General features: G+C 45.9%; 1 protein-coding gene across 7 annotated transcripts in view; it reads left to right on the plus strand.

Moving 5' to 3' along the window:
• Window positions 1-20,578, plus strand: part of SETBP1 (SET binding protein 1) — a 261,023-nt gene that overhangs the window by 29,344 nt on the left and 211,101 nt on the right. The window contains exon 1 of one of the 7 annotated variants that reach the window (XM_083818165.1): window positions 1,491-8,307. The exons of the other annotated variants lie outside the window; for them this stretch is intronic. Coding sequence (XP_083674291.1) covers window positions 8,305-8,307 — 3 coding nt within the window. The 5' untranslated portion in view covers window positions 1,491-8,304. Of the gene's footprint in view, window positions 1-1,490; window positions 8,308-20,578 lie in introns of those variants that run through there. 7 annotated transcript variants of the gene reach the window in all.

The raw sequence follows: 20,578 nt of genomic DNA on the forward strand, positions 1-20,578 counted from the left end.
TGCTCCCCTTCCATTCCCCTGTGTTTCTGCTCTCCTGCAGCTTTGCTGCCTGCCCATGGACCTTGCCACTTTGTTTGGGCAATCTCTGTATTTTAAGCCCAGTCTCTTAGGAAATTGCAAGTACCTGGGACCATGTAGCTGCTAATGGTGCAAATGCACTACCTGCCTTTCAGGTCATGTTGTGCAGCTAAGAGGTGTTATAGGGACAGCCTGAGAGATTGACTGAAGGGAAAAAAGGTAACAGGTACAAAAGTGACTTTTATGTATGAATTGAAAGTTCAGGTAGCGGCTGACTAAACAGCCCCAATAAGGAACATGGGTAGCATAAAGCTCCATAAACAAATAAACCCAAAGACTGGCCAAAGCAACCAGAGCACAGCTAGTTTTTGAGCACGAGGAAGGAGTCGTAAAGGATGTCAAGTGTGTTGTGAGGTTTGGGATAAAATTACTGGGGGCTTTGCAAGTAAGGGAGGGGAGCTGTCTTCTTGTGGCTGCTAACACAGATGGATAGAAATGTTTGCTCAATGGGTCTGTGCTTTGTTCACAAGGAAAAGCTGGCAGCCCGGTGGGAGAGGAATTTAAACACTGAGGTAAGGAGAAAGGAGGATTTGGGCTCCGCCAGATGGAAACAGCCATGCAGGAAGCACCAGGCAGGGTACGATGAGTAAATCAGAGGCCCAAGAAGCTCAGAAAGGAACTTTATCAGTAGGTGTGATGGCACGGCTTTGAAGGGTGAACGTGAAGGGTGTTCTGAGGTTGAAAGGGAATTAAAAGGAAAAAAAATGATTTTGACTGCTGCTTTTTATCAAAAATATCTTATCTTTCCTAGAGTAACACGCTTCCAACTCCTCAGTTGGAATATATATATATATCATATATATATATATATATATCACAAAGATAGGGAGAAAGGAGTTTGATGATGGATGGCAGTGCCCTACAACTATCATGTCTGAACATTACCAAACAACATAGGTTTTCAGTGCCTCCATAAGTGTGTTTTCCATTTTGCAAGTGGAAACCTGAGGCAGAGAGAGGTGTCTTGCCCAGGGCCACAGCAGGGCCATCCCACCTTCTGCTGCTCTAATTTCATGTGCCGACCCCTGTGGCTTGGTGTATCCATCAGGCTCCCACCTCTGCCCATCAGTGGGGCTGCAAGGACCAACTGGGTGCCCCGAGGGTCCTCCCTCTGAAATAGGGTGTCATGGCGGGGCTGCATCCTGGGAACAAGGCTAGCAGGTGGCCAAAAGCTTGTGCCACATGAGCCCCTTCCCAGCAGATTACCCATGACCTCTGCTCCCCATTTTGGGTAGCGGGAAGGAGCCGGCAGCCGCTGTGCTCCTCTCCCCTTCCCAGACCCTTCCCTGCCGTGGCCCCTTGTTAATAAAGAAGTGTAATTGGGAGCCCTCCCTCCATCCTGTCTGGTGTGAGGCCATTTGTGTGCTGCAGGAGGAGGGGCAGATCCGGCGCTGGGGGGGTGTTGGTAGTGGGGGGGAGAGGGAGGGAAAACTCTTTTGTTTGTTCTAGTAATTTAGGCCTCATGTATTTTTTATTATTCTTTTTGGTTTTAAATAACAATAAAACATTCTTGATCAGCTCCTGATAAAGGTGTGCTTCTGGTACGCAGAAATCTCAATAGCAAAGGGAACAAAGTACAATGGAGAAGTATGAAATCGAGCATTTTTTTTGTCTTAGTTTTGTCAGGAGAGATGCCACTAATTTTTAAACAAAACAACACAACAAACGATAAAAATGATTTCTGCACTTCGTACAGAGATCTCCCTGTTTCACCCCTGTATGCAGTTGGTTTCGTCTGTTGCAGATACCCGGAGCCCAGGGTGCAGGCTGCATCGATTACTTGGGTGTTACTGCTGTGTTTGCTTTGCATGTGCTCTGTGCAGCCAGGCCGAGGTGAAACATAGGGGAGTTGCTGTCTTTCCCAGCTAATGAATCTCCCTTTCTGCTTTATATGTACTAGCACATTGCCTTTGGAGTAGAGACTTTCTATTTTGTGTACTAACACACCAACTTTGCTGTTGAAATAGCTCTCCTATGCCTTCTGATTCTCCATCAGTTTCATTAAACTTTTTTTTTTTTTAATGGGAACAATATACCAAAGAAAAAGTAACAAACACTTTCCTATTTCTTTAGCTTCAGTAAAACTCATCTTTAAACCTTCCCCAGGGGCCTGAACTAAGTTGCAAGCGTCTGCTCTGTGATGGGTGGGCTCTGCTATTGAAATGCTTGTGTTTCAACTGTGTGAAAGTTGCAGAAAAATGCACATGGGATAGGCAGAATTTATTTATTTTTTTTTAGGATAGAGAATAAGGTAATGGTGTGAAAGAATGAATTAGTTATGGCAAATCTTATTAGTGTCCATTGTAAGCAAAGACATATGGGAGCACTTGCAACATTATTCCTTGTTTATTCAGCTTCGTAACCGAAGCAAATTTTTTTGCATAGTGTCATTTATTTGGCAACTGGAGGGGTGTGGAAGGTGTGTGTATATGTAGCGGGAAGGGGGGGTGAGGGGAATGCTCTATTGGTATTCCATTAAAACTGATGCTTGGTGCTTTGTTTGTCAGGTTTTGGCAAGGCTTTTTGCTTTGAAAGCCATTCAGAGAGGATCGGAGCAGATGGCAGGGAGATCCTGTTTGTGTTATTTTTGGACATTCCCATTGAAAGTCTCAGATTGTTGTCCTTTTTCCCTCCCTCCCCCAACTCATGTATGTTTTTCTTTCTTTCTTCCTTCCTTTCCCCCCTCCTTCTTGAGAACATTTTTTAAAAAGTGTATATTAATAATACAGCATCCTCTAAAAGCTGTGTGTGTTTCTGACAAACTAAACTTTGGGCATCTTCTTACTGTCTCCCTACACTCAGAAAAAGTTGCAAGGGGGGCTGCCTCTTCCTGAAGCTGCATTAGGAGAGCAAGTTGGGTAGGGATGGGAAGTAAGGCTGCTCTTTTGGTAGGTTCAGCTCAATAGCAGCACTTTTTCCTCGTAGATTGGCAGCTGTATCAAGCCCAGACAGCAAGTTTAGATTGAGGGTCTTTGACAAAAACAACATTGGTGACTTGCATGACATGTGCTTATGACCTCTGTGGTCTTTAAGCCCTTTTGGTGGAGCAGGCTGGTTGTAGATAGACTGAAAAACTGAACTGTGCCCTGGCTCTTCATGGTGGTCTTTCCATGTCACTGGTGAGATTTGCTGGTCTTAGGTGGTGTGGAAGGCTTTTGTTCCACCACCGTCTGTGCCCAGATTGTGCTGGGAAGAGAGAACTTCATTGCCTTGCATTCCTGGTATAAGCAGTTTTCTCAAGCAGTAATTTAGCTTAATATAACACCGTTGGATACGTCTGCAGAGCGTTTCATGTGGAAACCTTCACCGAAGCCCTTCACAACCTTTGTGCAGGCAATCCAGCAAAACTGAACCTGGTCCAATCAGTTAAAGCACTTGGCTAGCCCTGGTCTATCGGTGAGGATGTGCATACACAAAGAAGATGGGAGGTCTTGGCTGGAATCAGTACCTAAAAGTTCAGGTGATTCACCCGAAGCTCATCCAGATGATTAAATCTCTTAAACTAAGCTGGAAGTCTCGTGGAAACAAGCTTTCTCATGCTTATTCTGTCAGTGGTTATTCCCAGCTAGAAGCAGATATTTAAATCCCCAAATCTTTACATCAGCTGATATAAGGATGTTTTTACACAGGACAAGGCTCTACCAGGATTTTAAGCTTTGGCCCAGGAAGCACGGAAATGTGAGCAAGTGAACTTCTCAGGCTTAGCTGAACTACCCTGACCCTGTAAGACAGTTTGGTTTAGGTTTTGTCTGAGTTCAAGTTGATGATTCATGTCGGTTTTTAGGTTGCTTGAACCTGTATACCCACATCCTCAATTATTTTCTTTCAACCAATGCGCTGAGGGAACCCACTTCAGAAAGTCTCATTTCATTTTTAATTGAGTAAGAACTCACAAGCCTGCCAGTTGTATCGCATCTGAGTTGCAATGCTAGCTGCAGGAGAAGTCTGCATGGATGACCCAAGGCGTGTGATGTCATTTGAAGTGCATTTCACTGGATATTGCAGGATTTTGCTCAGCGGCACTGACCTGTATGCCTGCCATATAAAGTTTGGCAGATCACTCTTGCTACCCACTGCCCCAGCCTTCCTTTTGGTGGGCAGACAGTGTTGCTTTTCCCTGCACTGCGCTCGCAGCCCCCAGCAGGGCTTCCCTCGGGGAGCTTCTAGCGATAAGGGCTTTCCTGGTCTGGCACGCTGAGAGCAGAGCCAAGCTACAGCCACAGCCTAGACATAAAGCAAACTCGACCCACTATTTATGTAGTTACTTAAACATGATTTAGCCTAAATAATGCTCACTGTGACTTGGCCAGGGGAGGAGAAGAGAGGGGCTTGTTTCTAATGAGCCAGGAGACAGCACAATTAATTACATATGAAAGACAGATAACAGACAGCAAACTGTCTACAGTAGGGAGAAACAAAATACCGATGTGAACAATTAAAGTGTCCACGTGACGGAAGGGTCAGCGGTTTCTCATAGAGCGGGCGGCTGGGTACGGCCCCAGGAGAGTGGTGAGGGATGCTCGGGGGGGCAGCGGGGCTAGCATGGGCTTTCTGGGCCATCCGCAGTTTTGCTGTCAAAGTTGAGCAGGCGCTTCTGAGGCTGACAGGCTGCGCTCTGGGCATTATTTTCATCACATGCGCTTTTGACAGTGGGATTGTTAGCTACTAATCTCGGTGACACGTGAGTTGGGGAGAGGAGCGGCTGAGGTGGGAAAAGCAGAGCAAAGGCTCTGGAGATTATTAGATACCTGCCTTAGTATGATGCAGGCCGTGAGGCAAGATGAAGGAAGCTTTTCTTCCTTTTTTTTTTTTTTTTTTAAATTATTCTCATCACCTTCCAGATGTGGAAGCACAAATCTCAGCTGCCCATACGTAAAGGGGTTGAATTCTTCAAGGAGCATGGTCAGAGGTTTGCACCTTCTCCTCCCCCTCCCCAGCTGCAATATTGGAGCCTGTCATAAGTTATCCTTCCTTTCATCCTCCCCTCCCTGCAAGCCTGTCCCGCAGTCAGCCCTTGGCTGTAAAGATTTGAAGGTAAAGGCCGATGGATTAGCCTAGGGAAGGGCCAAAGGTTAAATGAGCGGGGCTAGCAGCAGGCAAAGGGCTACGATTGAAATATTTGCTGAATGCTGACAGGCAACAGAATAGAGGCAGACAAGTGGCAAATTCCTGTTTTCTCCTCTAATTGAGAAAATATTTTGAGTGGTATTCAGTCAGACTGCAAAACGAGACTCTGGGAAAGTCAGCCAGCCAGTCCAAATGGGAGGGAGAGGAGGGGAGGACACTTGTCGAAAGACCCCTCCAGCTGAACCTGTTTCCAGAAATTTTTTGCTTATGCTTATGGAAATCCCTGGAGCCTGATGCTTGCAGTTTTCTTGGTCATTTTTCCAATGCAATTGCAATATCAAAATACTGCTACAGTGAACTCAAAATATCTCCCTAAGAGAATTTGACCCCTTTCTGATTTTATTTTGCTGTCACAGAAGACTTGCTTTGTAAGTCTAGCTCCTTTCATGGTTTATACTGCTCACAATATTGGTATTAGAGGGGCTTGCATGAAAAATCTGGGTGTTGTTGAGGATCTGGCTATCATCTGTTGGTCAGAAAGTAAATGAGCTGTTTCAGTACACAGTGTGGATGAGATCTAATTGTGTCAGTAAAACATGACAATCATTCAACCCTTGAGTACATCCACTCCGTGTAGACAATATTCAAGTCAGAATAATAAAACGTTCTTCAATAACTTTCTCAATCTGAAATGAGGTTGTGCAGGGAGAAAGGGATTGGGAGCAGCATTTCTCATCGGGGTAGTTCAGGGTGGAACCAAAGGGACTTCATGGTGACCATACCCCTCAGTTGTGTTTCTCCTGTTGGTAAGGGTGGTGGCATCAGTTTCAGCTGTTGCTGATACAGTCATAAAGTCAAAGCTGGTACTGATGGAGATGCACTCGCCTGCACTTTGCCATTAGCAGTGAGGGACCCTGTGGCAGCACTTGCATGATGCCTGCACATGGGCACAGTCATTGTGAAAGTGTAGCACAGCCTGCGCATTGCTCTGCATCAGGAAACTGAGTCCAAGCGATGAGAGAAATTTTGTTTGGTGCGTCACAGATCAGCTGCATTGACTCCTGCTTCAGCTCAGCACCACATCTCTCCTGCTTGCTCTCAGACATGGGAGGCTTTGGTGGCACTTGGGAGAAGGGAATTCTGTCCAGGTGTGGCCTGATTTGACCAAAAGTACCCCACTGGCCTTTCACACCCTGACATTTTCCTCCAATGGGCGATTTAATCACTCACATCCCCTCTGCCCTAAGCCTTCTGCCTCACCATTCCCCAAATGCTCCTGCTAAAGCTGGTGATGTCCTGAGAAGGTTTCAATTAACATAATTTCCTTTTACTTAGAAATCTGTGGTTAGTTAAGGAGAGGAGCAGAAGGGAAAGAAAGATGTAGGAAGAAGCAGTTCCTTGAGCCAAAAAGCAGCATGAGGGTCAGCAGAGTTTACATTTCTTTCTATATGCTTGTGCCATAAAACTTAGAGATGGGCTTATAAAGTGTTTTTTTGGAAAATGCCACAGCTGCCAATACAAGCTGTAGTGGAGGAAGGTTTTGGCAGGGCTGTATCGTGTTTGTGGCCAGCAAGTTATGTTGCATTTGGTCCCACAAAGGCTTATGCTCCTTAAAGATACCCAAGAGAAGTTCATAAGCTTTTTTTTTATAGACAGTATGGGCTTGGCTACAGATGTTAGCATTCATCAACAGGTCCAAAACTTGTCTGTTGTTAAGCAAATGGAAAGAAAGCTTGCCTTGCTTTATGGATCATCTTCAAATGGGGTATGCTGAGGTCTGATTCCCTTCTGCCTGCCTTGCCTTATGCCTGGAGTGTGCATGACCTGGTTGGTATTATTGCTGCTCCTGGAACAAGTCAAGGAACATTTCCAGTCGCACAGCCACAAAGTGGCTGGAGTGTTGGATGTTCAGCATTGCAGACCTGTGTCTAGTTTGGGGAGTCCTTTATTAGGAGCCTTGTGATGGGAGTAGGCAGCATGTTCACCACCTCATGGTAGGGAAACTGAGGCACTAACAAGCCTCCCTCTGTGTAAATCTCTGTATCAACAAGAGCTGAAAGTGAAGCCCCAGCTCATTCGGTTACCCAGCCATCCTCTTGCCTTTAAATCATGGGTCTGTCTTGACCTTCCTGTACCCCTCTTGGTTGCTGCCCGGGTTGCACAAGTGAGAACAAAGTGAGACTTGTTTGCCTCATCCAAAGAGCTCACTCAAGCAGGTGATTGTCTTGCCTGCTTTTTCAGTCCCAAAACAAAGTGCTGAAAGTGTTGTCCTGTGATGTATAACATCCCGTATATTCTCCCGGGACTGAATTTTGCTTTCTGAGTGCAAGTGGCACTGAAAGGAAAAGAGGTCAAAATTGCAGGATACAGGGAATAATTCCCAGGTGCCGAAATTAGGAGAAATTTGAGCACTCCTCTGTGCTCCCCATGGAGTAGGGAGCAAGAGAGCTTTAATGGCTCTAGTTGTAATTGCTAAAGAGCAGGAAAAAAAAAAAAAAAGAACAGCAGGATGAAAAGTCAATCAAAATCAGCTAATAATAATAATAAAAAAGCTTTTTTTTTTTTTTTTTGTGGGTGTGTGTCTCTCTCTGTGTCTGTGTGTGTGTGCTGCATTATATTTGCATGAAGGTGTGGATCTTAAACTCCAAAGGGGTTTGGGCCTCAAAATTCATGTGTATCCAGCATGCAAACTATGAAACCAGAAACATATGGGTTTTGGCTTAAAATGAAAATATCAAGCCATTGAAGTTCCTCTGTTTTGATTTCCCTCTCTGCAAATCAGGGATATGACAGCACAGGTCATCCTCTATGAAAAAGGAGGTAGTTTCTCAGGTCTACAATCACTCTGAACACTGAAGTTTCATTCTTGTTTCATTTTGTTTGGTCTGCTCTAGTTTCTAGTCAAAACTAGAGAAATACAAAGGATTTTGAGTCAGTGATGCTTTTGGTTTTTGTTTGAATTTGAAGACCCAAAAATGAAAGAAGGGGGGGAAGGGAGACAGGAAATACAAATTGAAACTAAAAAGGAGACATGAAGAAGCCCAAGACAAATGGAAAGTCTGAGCTTTGCCGGGGTACCTTCAGCTGTGACAATATGAAGCTTGAGTTAAACCTGAAGTGGAGAACTGCAGCAGAAACAGAAGAGCCTCCCTCAGGGGAATGGTAAGTCTGTCCCCCATCAAAGGTTTTGGTTTCTAAAACGACACCCATAATATCAATATCTTTTATTAGAGTTTTTTGTGTGGAGAGCCATACTGGTATGGAAATCAGTTTTCAGGGGAAACTGAGGCTCAGAGCTTTAACCTGAGTTTCTAGAGTCTATTTGTACAGTACATTGCTGTTTCAAAAAGCTTATTTTTCACAATTTCCAGGCTAGTGCTATTATCCAGGGTCTTTTACTTAGTCACTCAGGATTTTCTGTTGAGAAGAACCAGCTTCTGACAAGAAGTTTCGAAACTCACCCAGTTCACAAAGGAATTTTTTATTATTATTTTTTTCCCCTTGTCCTGGGTGGTTTGTGGTTCTTAGTGGCTCTCTTCTTAAGAAGAGGTTAACAGATCCTCCTGCCAGCCCCACAATACAGCATTTCAGCAAAGTAGTGACTGAAAACAAGTCTGGGTAAATGTCTTGTTTGGGTGTTTGTAACCTGACTCAGCAGCTCAGACCTTGATTTTTATCTTCTCAGTGAGTGGGTGGGTGGGAGAGACAGGTGATAACAGTTCAAAGAAGTAGAGTTTCTAACATCTGAGGCCAAAAAGAGGGATGGTGTTTTACAGTAAGGGATATGTACTGGGATATTACTAATTCAGCTGCGTGCACCATTTCTATAGCCTTTTGCAGCTAGAATAGTGGCTTATCCATTCCTGTTTCAACAGGACATTTATGTGGAATATTTTAGAAATTGTAAATATGCTTAATTGTAAATATGTTTTATCCTTACCCCATGACTCTATTTATTACTTGTGAGGCAAATATGATGGCTGAGTATAGGTGAAGTAACATGGGTGGGAATTGAAGGAAAGGAAAAATTTGAAGTTTGGTTGGGAATTTCTCCCCCAGACTTTGAATGAAAGAAATCATCTCTGTCTCTCCCCTCTACTCCCCCCCCCCCCCCCCAAAAAAAAAAAAAAGCATAATTCCTTTTTCAAATGAAAAGTGCAGAAATCAGAGCATTTTTCAGGCTTCGGACATCCACCAGAAAATCTACGTTGCTTTCAGGAATTTCATATGAAAATAAAATGGCTTTTTTGGCTAGATCTGAGTGAGCATGGTTTTTGTTTTGTTTGTTTGTTTGTTTTTTAAACCAACAGCACTGGAAACCCAGTCGAAATAGAAGATTTATAAGGGTTTGGATTCCTCTGGTGGTTTTGACTCAGGCCTTTGAAGCCTGCGGCAGGCCCAAGGAGCAGGCCTAAGCCTAATGGCTGCCCCCCACCCCCTAAGGGATTCAGGGACTTTTAGCCGTGCTTGGTCTCCCTTGCCACAAGCTAGGCTGACTGCTGGCCTTCTGCTCACACTTGCTTCTGACTTGCCTATAACTGCCCTGATTCTGGCAGTTTTAGGTCTGGCTCTTGTGGGGATATGAGGCAAAAGTCCTATGGCTTTTCTTGTCATTCACTGCTGGCATGGGGGCTCAGGTCCTGGCTGGCCACCTCTCCTATTGGATTTGCAGCCTACTGCAACTCAAAGCCATGTTTGTTTGTTTATTTTTCCCTCTGAATTTCCAAACTGGATGCTGGAGCAGCTGATAAAAGGATTTGAGGGAGGGCAAAGGGCCTTCAAACTGCCTAAGGGAAGTAAAATGAGATCTGCTAGCTCAGGTGAGTGTTGCTGACAAGCCCCAGTGCCTGGTGGCATGGTGGCTGTCAGGTGGGGCTCTCAGGGCAGAGAGATTCAGGCCTTCAGGCTGCTCTCACATCTTTCATGCGTTATACTGCCTGTGTAGTTGGGCTTCCTTGGCCCGCCAAACATGTCACCAATAGCCCCTGAGTATGTTCTCCCCCTTGACAGCATGGTTAGGCACTATACAGCACTGGGGAAGCTCCTCCTTAAAGGTCACAACATCCTTTGGTCTTTGGGAGGCCTACATGGGCAAACACAATCCCTCCAGTTTTGCTCCTAGTGGTCTCGTAATAAATAGTTCCTGCTGGAGGCTGAATGATCCACGTCTTAATGGATCTGTTTTGTCTGGATTTGTCCAATGTTTGGATGGCAAAGTTTTTGAAGGTCCAGAGGCTTTGTTGGCAGAAATCAAGGATTCATAGTTAAAGGTGTGCTAGATTACAGATGGTCCTGAAAATGTATGATCTGCGAAGAACCAGAATTTCAAAGTGTCACACCAATATTGTAGTCAGGAGAAGACAACATCTTCACTTAACCCACTATGTAGATGCAAAGTATTTTGGAACCTCGGTATACAAAGTGTAAATGTAAAATTTTATTTATTTATTTATTTATTTTTTCCTGGGGTGTTTAGGTGGTTAAAAGCGCTGGGCAGAGATGTCAAAGGAATTCACCTGCTGCAAGCCTGGGATCAGGCATATTGCAGCATCCACAAAGGCTTTCACTGGCAGCTGCAAAATGGGGAGCATCTTTATTCTCTTCACAGGATGAATCTGTTGGTTTTCTGGGAAGCTGAGACCCCATGAGGTGCACAGTGTTCACGAGTCAGCTTGGATACCATTAGCTCAGTGTTGATCACTCCCACATCATAAATCAAAACAAACAACAATAACAACCAAAAAAAAAAAAGAATCAGAATCACAGAATCGTCTAGGTTGGAAGAGACCTCCAAGATCACCTAGTCCAACCTCTGACCTAACACTAACACATCGTCCACTAAACCATAGCACTAAGCTAACTAAAGCAAACTAAAAGTACCAGAAATATTCCCTCCTCCCCCTAAACTCTTCCCAGTTTTCCCTACTGCTCTCATCAGTGCCTTATTATTGACTTTATTTCAGTTCGTTGTTGTTATTAACTGGGGAATTCCGATTTAATGGTGTATTGGACAGATTGTGCTTGACACCATTCTCCTTTCCTTCCATGCTATTTTCACAGAATAATGTGAGACCATCTCTGGCAAGCCCCCTTTTGTTTAAAAGAAAATCTAACGGAGGATCAGATTAATTGCTGGCTCTATGTGCTTTTCTGTTCACTGAAACATCTTCCCATTGTATAGTAAAATCAAATGTAAAGACTTTGGAACTTGACCTGGCAGGTGTCAGCTCTTGGGAATACGAATGTTCAGCTGTAGGAATAATTTCTGTTGTAGCTACACTGTGAAAGTAATTAGGCAGAGGATGCAGTAAGGTACAAGGGAATGACTCTACGGAGGTGCTTCGTGGTGAGGTCATAAACCACAGGAGCAGCATGTGGATCGGCTGGTGATGTCAGCCAAAACCTGCAGTGGAATTTGGCTCCAGGGTGGGAGAGGACTTCTCTGACTCTTGTTGTTGCTGCTGCTTTTAACGGATCAGTTCCCAAAGCTGGAGGCCCTGCTGTGGAGTGGATGCAGCAGTGTTAAAGGAGGAAATGTTGCTGTGTTTCAGTTTTAGGCGATCTTCTGCTTTCTATTTCCACTATCACAAAGCATTTTGCATTCACAAAGCATCTCTTCCTTTTTAAAAGCTGCAAGTAGGCTGCTTGGATGAGGAAAAAACTGGCTGGATAGCCGGGCCCAAAGAGTTGTGGTGAATGGAGTCAAATGCAGTTGGAGGCCGGTCACTAGCGGAGTCCCCCAGGGCTCAGTGCTGGGGCCAGTCCTCTTCAATATCTTTATCGATGACCTGGATGAGGGGATCGAGGCCACCCTCAGTAAGTTTGCAGATGACACCAAGTTAGGCGCGTGTGTTGATCTGCTCGAGGGTAGGAAGGCTCTGCAGGAGGATCTGGATAGGCTGGAGCGATGGGCTGAGGCCAACTGTGTGAAGTTCAACAAGGCCAAGTGCCGGGTCCTGCACCTGGGGCGCAACAACCCCAAGCAGAGCTACAGGCTGGGAGATGAGTGGTTGGAAAGCTGCCTGGCAGAGAAGGACCTGGGAGTACTGGTTGATAGCTGGCTGAATATGAGCCAGCAGTGTGCTCAGATGGCCAAGAAAGCCAACAGTATCCTGGCTTGCATAAGAAACAGTGTGGCCAGCAGGTCTAGGGAAGTGATTGTCCCCCTGTACTTGTCTCTGGTGAGGCCGCACCTCGAGTACTGTGTTCAGTTTTGGGCCCCTCGCTGCAAGAAGGACATTGAGGTGCTTGAGAGAGTCCAGAGAAGGGCAACGAAGCTGGTGAGGGGTCTGGAGAACAAGTCTTATGAGGAGGGGCTGAGGGAGCTGGGATTGTTCACCCTGGAGAAGAGGAGGCTCAGGGGCAACCTTATTGCACTCTACAGGTACCTTAAAGGAGGCTGTAGCGAGGTGGGGGTTGGTCTATTCTCCCATATGCCTGGTGACAGGACGAGGGGAATGGGCTAAAGTTGTGCCAGGGGAGGTTTAGGTTGGATATTAGGAGGAACTTCTTTACGGAAAGGGTTGTTAGGCATTGGAATGGGCTGCCCAGGGAAGTGGTTGAGTCACCATCCCTGGAGGTCTTTAAACGACATTTAGATGTTGAGCTTAGTGATATGGTTTAGGAAGGGCTTGTTAGTGTTAGGTCAGAGGTTGGACTTGGTGATCTTGGAGGTCTCTTCCAACCTAGACGATTCTGTGAATCTGTGATTTTGTATTAGTAGGAACCACAAATGCAATTGCTGGAAAAACCAATGTAGCCTTTGCTTTGGAGCACCTGGTGCCACACTGTGCATGTTACCTACATACCTGTGCAGATGAAGTAGAAAAATGAGGAGCCTAAGCCTGTTTTGGTTCAATAGTTGCAAGCAGAGGAACGATCACAGATGGAAAGAATTCACCCTGCTCAGCTGTAGAATCAGGCTGCTATGTGAAAACATTAGCGTGAATCAGAAGGTATGATCAGAAGGCAGGATCATCCCTTCTCCTCTCTGTTTGTGGAAGACTCAGGTGTAGGCACACTGCTAATGGCAGGGCTCTTTCCCTAATGGTTTTTGCAGTGACACCTTTCCTTCTGGGAAGCACCTGGTGCTTCTCTGTGCCCGCACGCAAACCCTGCTGCCTCGGGAAGAGGAGGTCTGCTCTTCCTCCCCACTGCCTCTCCCCGGAGGGGCTTCCCCACCATGATCTCATGGAGCTCTAATGTTAATTATCGTCATCTCATGGCTCAGTGGTGCCTGCCTTAAGATGAACCAAGCGTATGGCTTTTGATACCTATCTCAGTGAGAGGCACATGTTTTCGCACACACGCTTCTCTACTACCCGCAGATTGCACTCTGCAGACAAACACAAGCTGAATTCTGCTTCTGTTTCTTGTAGGTAAATACACGTGCAACTGGGTAAAAGGACTGGAATGCAATTAAATTCCTTATCACCACATGCACCAGTCTTTTCAAGTGTAAGCAATGTGTCAGTGCAAATTAAGAAAAATAAGCAGTAAAAGGGGTTTTCAGAAAATAGCTTTGCAGTTTTCTTTTTTAAAATTATTTTCCAGGTTAAATTTTGTCTTTTTTAATCTCGAGGTTGTCATTTCTGCTTGGAAAACATGAAATTTCTGCTATTCCCACAGCTTTGCTCTCAGACTTTCTCCTGAGCCTGGCACAAATCTTTGATGGTTGGCCATGCAGTTTCTTGAGCTTCCCTCTTTTCTTTTTCTTTCTAAAGTAATCTCTGTGCTCAACAATTTGCAAGGTTTGAAACTTGTGTGTGTTTAGGAAAACAATGTGGAAATAACTGGGTGTTTCAGGATCATTTTGATTTTTTTCCTTTTTGATCTTTTTTTTTCTTTTTTTCCCCTGCTGATTTTACAGGGTCAACAGCTTTAGAAACTGGTATGCATCAAAACCAGGGCAGACCTGCAACTTCCCCCACACCCAGCTACATCCTTACTGATCTGCTTGTGTTGCTGTATTGAAGAAGAAAAAAAAGTGATTTAGAAAGTTACGGAAAACCTCAGCACATTGTATTCTGCAGAGTTTTTTCTTGCTTTTTCTTCTTCTCCAGCCTGGGTCTGGAGAGGAGCCCTCCATTTGCCTCCTCTGGCTGGGGTTTCTCAGTGGGAAGCTCCTTGCTGGAGTGCGGTGCCTCCTTGCCAGGGGAGCAGCACACGAGCTGATCCCTCTGAACAGGTTAAATAAACAGGAGTGTGTTTGGGTTAATTGTCGCTGGTTCTGCTGCTCTCCATTACTGATCTATCTGGGAGTCTGGCCAAGGAGCAGATGTGAGAGACAGCATCATCACCTCCCTCCTCGTCCTCATTGTGTCTGGCTTTATCCCTCTTCTTCTTCTCCCCTACACTTTTTTTTTTCCTACCCCTCTTCCCTCTCCCCCCACCCCCCACCCCTTGGCTGAGCAAATAGGCCAGATGGCAGCGAGGGGAACAGACAACAAGTGAGCCATGGCATATGGGCAGCCTGTTTAATTTCGGCTCCTGTTGGGAAGTCGCTTGCAGGGAGATAAGTTACAAAAGCAGGAGAGGAGGCGAGGAGGAGGAGTGGGAGGGGAGGGGCAGGAGGAAGGGGTGACCCTTTCGGGGATGAAGCAGCCCAGCTGAGGGACTTGGGGTGCAGAGGACCGAAGCCCGGGCCGCATTCCTGATACAAAGCTGTAAATTAGCTGTTTCCATGTCAGCTTGTCTAGGAAGTCTTGTCAGCTGCAGACAGGGAGGAAAGATGGAGATGTCTGTCCTCAAACGAGGAGGAGGAGGTGGGTCCGATTTCCACCTCGCCGCCCTCCCGCAGGCAAGCTCGCTGCCGCTGGGAGGTGGGTTGGGGAGAAGTCCTCCCAGCTGCAGGAGAGGAGTCACGTTGCCCATGGTGGTTTTTATTTGTGCATCGGTTTGTGTAGGCATGCAGGAGTGTGTGTGCCTCTGCTTCTGCGGGTGCATTGTGCTCATACATTGCCATGGGTATCGATGGCAGATCACTGTGGGCTTCTGTGGGGGTAAAGGCATTGCTTTGTAGGTTTTGTTACAAAACCAAGTAAATTGACACAAAACAAAAGGCAGCTTAGTAGTGATGTATTCTACAACCATTCCCTTCCCGTCCTGTCTCGGTGTTCATTTTCTCCTATTTTACTTTTTGAAGTCAAAATGTCAGCTCTGAACTTCTTGCTATCTATTCACACAGTTTGGGCTTTTCCGAGAGACACAACAGTGGTTCTTGCCCTGAATGTGTCTCAGTGATTTAGGGACAAAATTAGACTTAATTGCACTAATTTGTGTTTGTGCAAGACTTACTGGCTTCATTTTGATAATTGGGAGTTTTGGAGATGGGCTAGGGGGGACTGATTTTTCTTAGTTTTTATAAATGTGTTATTTTTACATCAAAAGTGCATTGAGATGTAGTTGCCAAATGTGTTTGGGAACTCAGAGGTTTATTCCTGTTGATGCTCAGTGAAGTCTGGGGTTCCTTGGTACCTGTTTCCATCTCTGAAAACTGTCCTGGATGCATCCTGAGTGGTGGAGGGGAACCCTGGCTCTGCATGCCCGTGGATGGGATTCAGCCGTGAGCTCTGTGCTCGCCCTTGGCGGGGTTGGAAACTTCTACAAACCAATTAGGTGTGGAAATATCGAGCCCTGTTGGCAGAATACAGACAGCCCTGGACCACGGTTGCACTCCTTGCCTGCACAATGAACTTTTTATATGGCATTAATTCTGCAAAAAGTTTTTATTCGCTGGAGAGTCTGCGGAGAAATGATTATGCATCGCCAAATTGGTGGTGCAGAATTTTAACTTCCAGCTCAGGCATCCCTCCACTGATTAGTTGTAACATGAATAGAAACACCAGCGTATGATTTATTAGTGAAATATTTAAGACAGATTGTTAAATTATTCAAATAGAGATTAAAGCAGGCAAGGAAGACAAAAAGAAAGAAATCATCCAAATAAGAGCTTGGCTTTCCTGAATTTGAAGAACTTATATTTGCACTCACTGGATAGTTGAAACTAAAAGGGCTATTTCAAAGAGAAGAAAAACACATTTGAAAATGAAAGACTTCAGCCTTATTATCCCACCATCAAACTTAACCTTGAATCTTTCTCCATCTGATCCCTGCAGACTCTGTTCCTTCAGCATTGCTACAAATTGCTGCAGCCCTCCATCCTTTCCTACCTCTCAGCTACACATCTTTGGGCACCTGCCCAAGCTGGCTGCAGTTTCCCTCTTTCTATGAACGATAATGGAGAGGCATTTTGTTTTACTGTTGATAAACCAGGTGGGGACCTCTCCAGTCTTCCTGCATGGGGTTTGAAGGGATTTGAATATCACATCATCTTCTCTTAGTGGTTGTTTTTGTTTATTTGTGGAACCTTAGTACTAAATTCTCCATCTTTTGAGGAAAAAATGTGTTGAAATCACGTCCTAGGGAATGTTTATTATTGTTTTCAGTTTCTGTACACCTAAGTTTCTCCTGATCTGATAGAGATTACTAGCTCCCACAGCCATATCTATTCTGAATATGAGATCAGTGTGACATTTTAAAAGCAAAATTGATTGGACTTTGACACATCTTCAGTGAAAACACATGGGAAATATGCATCAAAATCTGTAGACAGCTTTGAAAAATTCAGCCCTTTCTCTTCATCTACTCCCATTTCAGCACAAAAAAGGAGTGTTTTTCAAGTCTGACCTCCTAATGCGAGCGCTCTGTCTTGGGCTCTGCAGCTGAGGAGGAGAAAACCTGCAAGGTCTGACTCTTTCAAATATGTGGCAGCTGAAAAGAAGATAATTAGGACAGGCAAATCCAAACAGTACTTTTTGCAAATTGTATTGATCCTTTTCTTTTTTTTGTGTGTGTGTGTCTATATTCTACTTCTCCACCTGCCTTCAAAAGGAAGCTGATAAAAAGGATTTGCTTGGCCTTTTTGTTGCTGGTGCCACATGCATGGGGGAAGGGTGTCGGTTGTATGCGGTGCTGCGAGACAGATGCTGCAGGTGAAATTACCCCAGAGGGGCCAATGCCATCCGGAGGGGGCAGCCTGTGGGACTGAAGCCCTTCTTTTTTTTTTATTTCTGTTATTTGGGGCTTTGCTGTGGTGTGGGACCAGGTCCTTTACGTCTCATAGGTGCGTGCAAGTGTTTATGGAGCAATCAACTCTGTCTGCAGTGGAAACGGTCGTGCATCGTGTAATTCTTCAGCCTTTTGTAGTAGATTGTGTTTGTGAGAGCTGAAAGCATGGCCAGGAGCGAAGGGGGATAGCCTAGATGGGAAATGCTGGGCTTTTCTTTTTTTCCTTGGAAAGAGCCTGCCTGTGTTCTTTTATGCTTTTCAGGCTCAAGACTGAGAGCAAGCATGCGTCTGTGCGAGGGCGTGCGTGCGTCTGTGCCCATACAGTTGCTCAAGTGGGAAAAACCCACGTTTGTGGTTCACACAGGAGGAATTTCTGATGAAGACAACAGTGCTAAGCAGAAAGGCACATCCTGATCTCTCGAAAGTGAGGGGCACGCTCGCTCACACAGGCACACATAGTGGCTGGGCTCTCTGCATAATGCGCGCAAAGCGCTGCCCTTTAATGAACGTAACCTATGGCGGCTGGGATGCAGCCGGCCAGACCCCACCATTAATAAACTGGGAACATTCTTCTCCTTTTTAGTCCCTTTCAATGCCAGCCCTGCGGTTTGATCTCCCTTGAATGCTGCTCCCCCTCATTTGGGGCTCCAATTCTGAGAAGATTTGGTGCATTGTTTGAGGTCGCAGGATGTCGGATTGATTTCGAAGCTTTTGTATTGACTCCAGGCTCCTGAATGAAGCTGTCATGTGTGTCTGTGGTTGGCTAGCAGGCTGTCCGGCTGCAAGCTGTGCCTTCCTTTGTTGTTTAGGCCTCATTGAGCTGAGGGAAGAGGCTCATTTCAGGGTGATTTACCACCACCCAAACACCAGCTGTCTGTTGTACTGCTGCTTGCCTCCACCTTGGATTCAGTTCCCATTTCCCTCCGTTCCCCAATTTTGCTCTCCCACTCTACTGCGTTCCTCTGTGGGCTCCTGGGCATGGTTTCCTCAAGACTTTTCATCACACTTGCAGAACAGTGTAAAAACCTTAATTGCTTAGTAAGTTGTTCTTTTCAATGTCACTTATGCACCCTCCCCTCCTTTTTTTTTTTTTTTCTTTTTTTTCTTAAGGGTTCACCATTGTGTTATTTGCATTTTCTTCTTGGTGAAGGACTGAACTATGGTTCTAGAAAAAACAAAATCACCATGTCCCCCAGGGCTTGTTACTTAGTAGGCAAAAGTAGTGCAAAACAGCAGTGATTTCAATTTAAAAGTAGATATGGAGATCAGCAACACCACCGCAGGATGCATTGCGTGCCCTGCCTCATGCAGGGTGACAGCGAAGGTGGCCGCAAAGGCCTCCTGGGCTGGAAATGCTGGGATATTTGGGTGGGTGGGGAAGGAGTCAGAAGGATGGCATCACCTCCCTTTCATACTTGTCATCCCCGAGCAGGCACTGATTGCTGTGGGCCTGCGGGTATTGTGCTGGAGAGCAGTGCTGGTGGCACAAGGCAGGAGAGAAAGAACGGAGCAGAGCTCCATCAAGAGCTCTCAGAAAGGTGCTTCTCTATGAAGGGCAAGGCTGCTGCAGCAGGAAGACTAAAAGAAAGACATGGCTGCGTGCGCCTGACCCTGGCTGGTGAGGCAGGAGCAGAACTGTGGGCGTTTAAAGGCAATGCTGTGCGAGCCGGACCTCGGCAGCTGCTGGCACCATCCCACTCTGGCAGGATTCACAGCTTTGTTGCTCAGATGTCTTTGGAGGTGGGAGAGAAAGGCTGCGCCAGCGCCTTGGGGTTGAGGCTGCTGCCAGTATTTTCTATGGCCATTGCTCAAACGTGCCGAAATCTGACATGAACCATGTAGGTAGAGCCCAGATAGTTGTAAAGCCCAGGCAGGCTTGCTGGTGGCTGCAAGGCGAGTGGCACGATGCTGCTGATCTGGGCTCACCCCTCTGGCCGCAGACTTGGGAGAGTGGGGAGAACGACCTTAACAGAGCTCACTGAACCCTGGGATGTGTAAAACCTGCTTTGGATGACTTTGTCACCTCTCAGAAGGGACGGCTTTGAGCACGCATGTCGTGGGGCTTGGAGCACATGAGCTGGGTGCTTGCCACCAAGTGAAACCAATGCCATCGTCTGGGGACAGCTGAATGCCAACGTGAAGTTAAATGCTTTCAGTGACCAAATTTTCCTCCTCCTTTCATTTTTCTTTAATGAGGCTTTAGGATCCTCCCATGAATCCCAGCCAGCTATGCCCTAGCACAGAACCTGGCAGCTCCACAGAGCCCTGCCAAATCTCTGTGCGTCACGTCTGCCTCCTTTAAACGGGGCTGGCAGTGCTCGAGCTGCGTATGCTGTGGGGCCGCTGGCATGAAGCGAGATGTGACCAGCCTTCCTTTCACTTCTGGGCGATGCATATTGGTGTGTCTCGACCACAGGCTGTTAAAACTGGCGACAGATCAGTTCCTGTCACCCGTGAAGCTGAGATAATTATTATTATTATTATTATTATTTCCCCCTTTTTTTCCCCTGCAAACTTTGGCCAACTGCTGGAGCCCGTGGTGCAAGGAGGATGCTGACTCCAGTGGGACTCCCCATGGCAGGGCTATAAGCGGTGGGATAACAGGACCCATGTGCTGTCCTCTTCTCTGCTCACCCATCAGTCGTCTTGCTCCTTGCCTTGAGAAGGGGATGTCTGATAAAAATTGAGAGCCAACAGAAGCCAAAGTGAGTTCTTCCTCTAGAAATCATTGTGTCTACCTGTTTCTAAGCCACAGCATCCCATCAAGAGCAAGCAGCAGAGGAACACTGAGTAGCAATACATCTGTGAGCTTTCAAGATCATTTTACTCCTCCCCAGTCCTGTTATTAAAAGGCCATGGAATGTGGAAATGATGCTCCGTAAATTAAGAGTGAACGTCTGTATCACTTTGTGAGATGAAGCTCTTCTCCCTCCCCTGCAAGCATCAGGAGCACAGGGCCATGCTGCTGGATGGAGCAGGGAGGGATATATTAAGAGGCAACGACCGCAGCAGGATAGTCCCAGCGAGGTGTTTTAATTTCTTAACAAACTCCTTGGGCACTAGAAACTGTAAAATAACACACAAATAAACAAACAAAAACTCGCTGACCCTTAGCACCCTGGAGGGCTCTGTTTCAGATTGCTGAATAAAAGCTGAAGTTGCATATGCATGTTTAATGTAACACAAGGCGCATGCTGCGGAAAGCGTGCTTTCTTCTAATCTGGTTCCAGACAGAAGCATCCAAACAGAAGCCCCTTTCCCTATCCCCACTGAACTGCCTGGTGTATGCAAGGAAACCCCTGAATGACAAGGCCTCCATCTGCTCTTAAACGGAGTTGCGACTGGCTGCAAATGTTGTCCATAT

Source organism: Anser anser, assembly GCF_964211835.1.
Source record: "Anser anser genome assembly, chromosome: Z".
NCBI lineage: Eukaryota > Metazoa > Chordata > Aves > Anseriformes > Anatidae > Anser > Anser anser.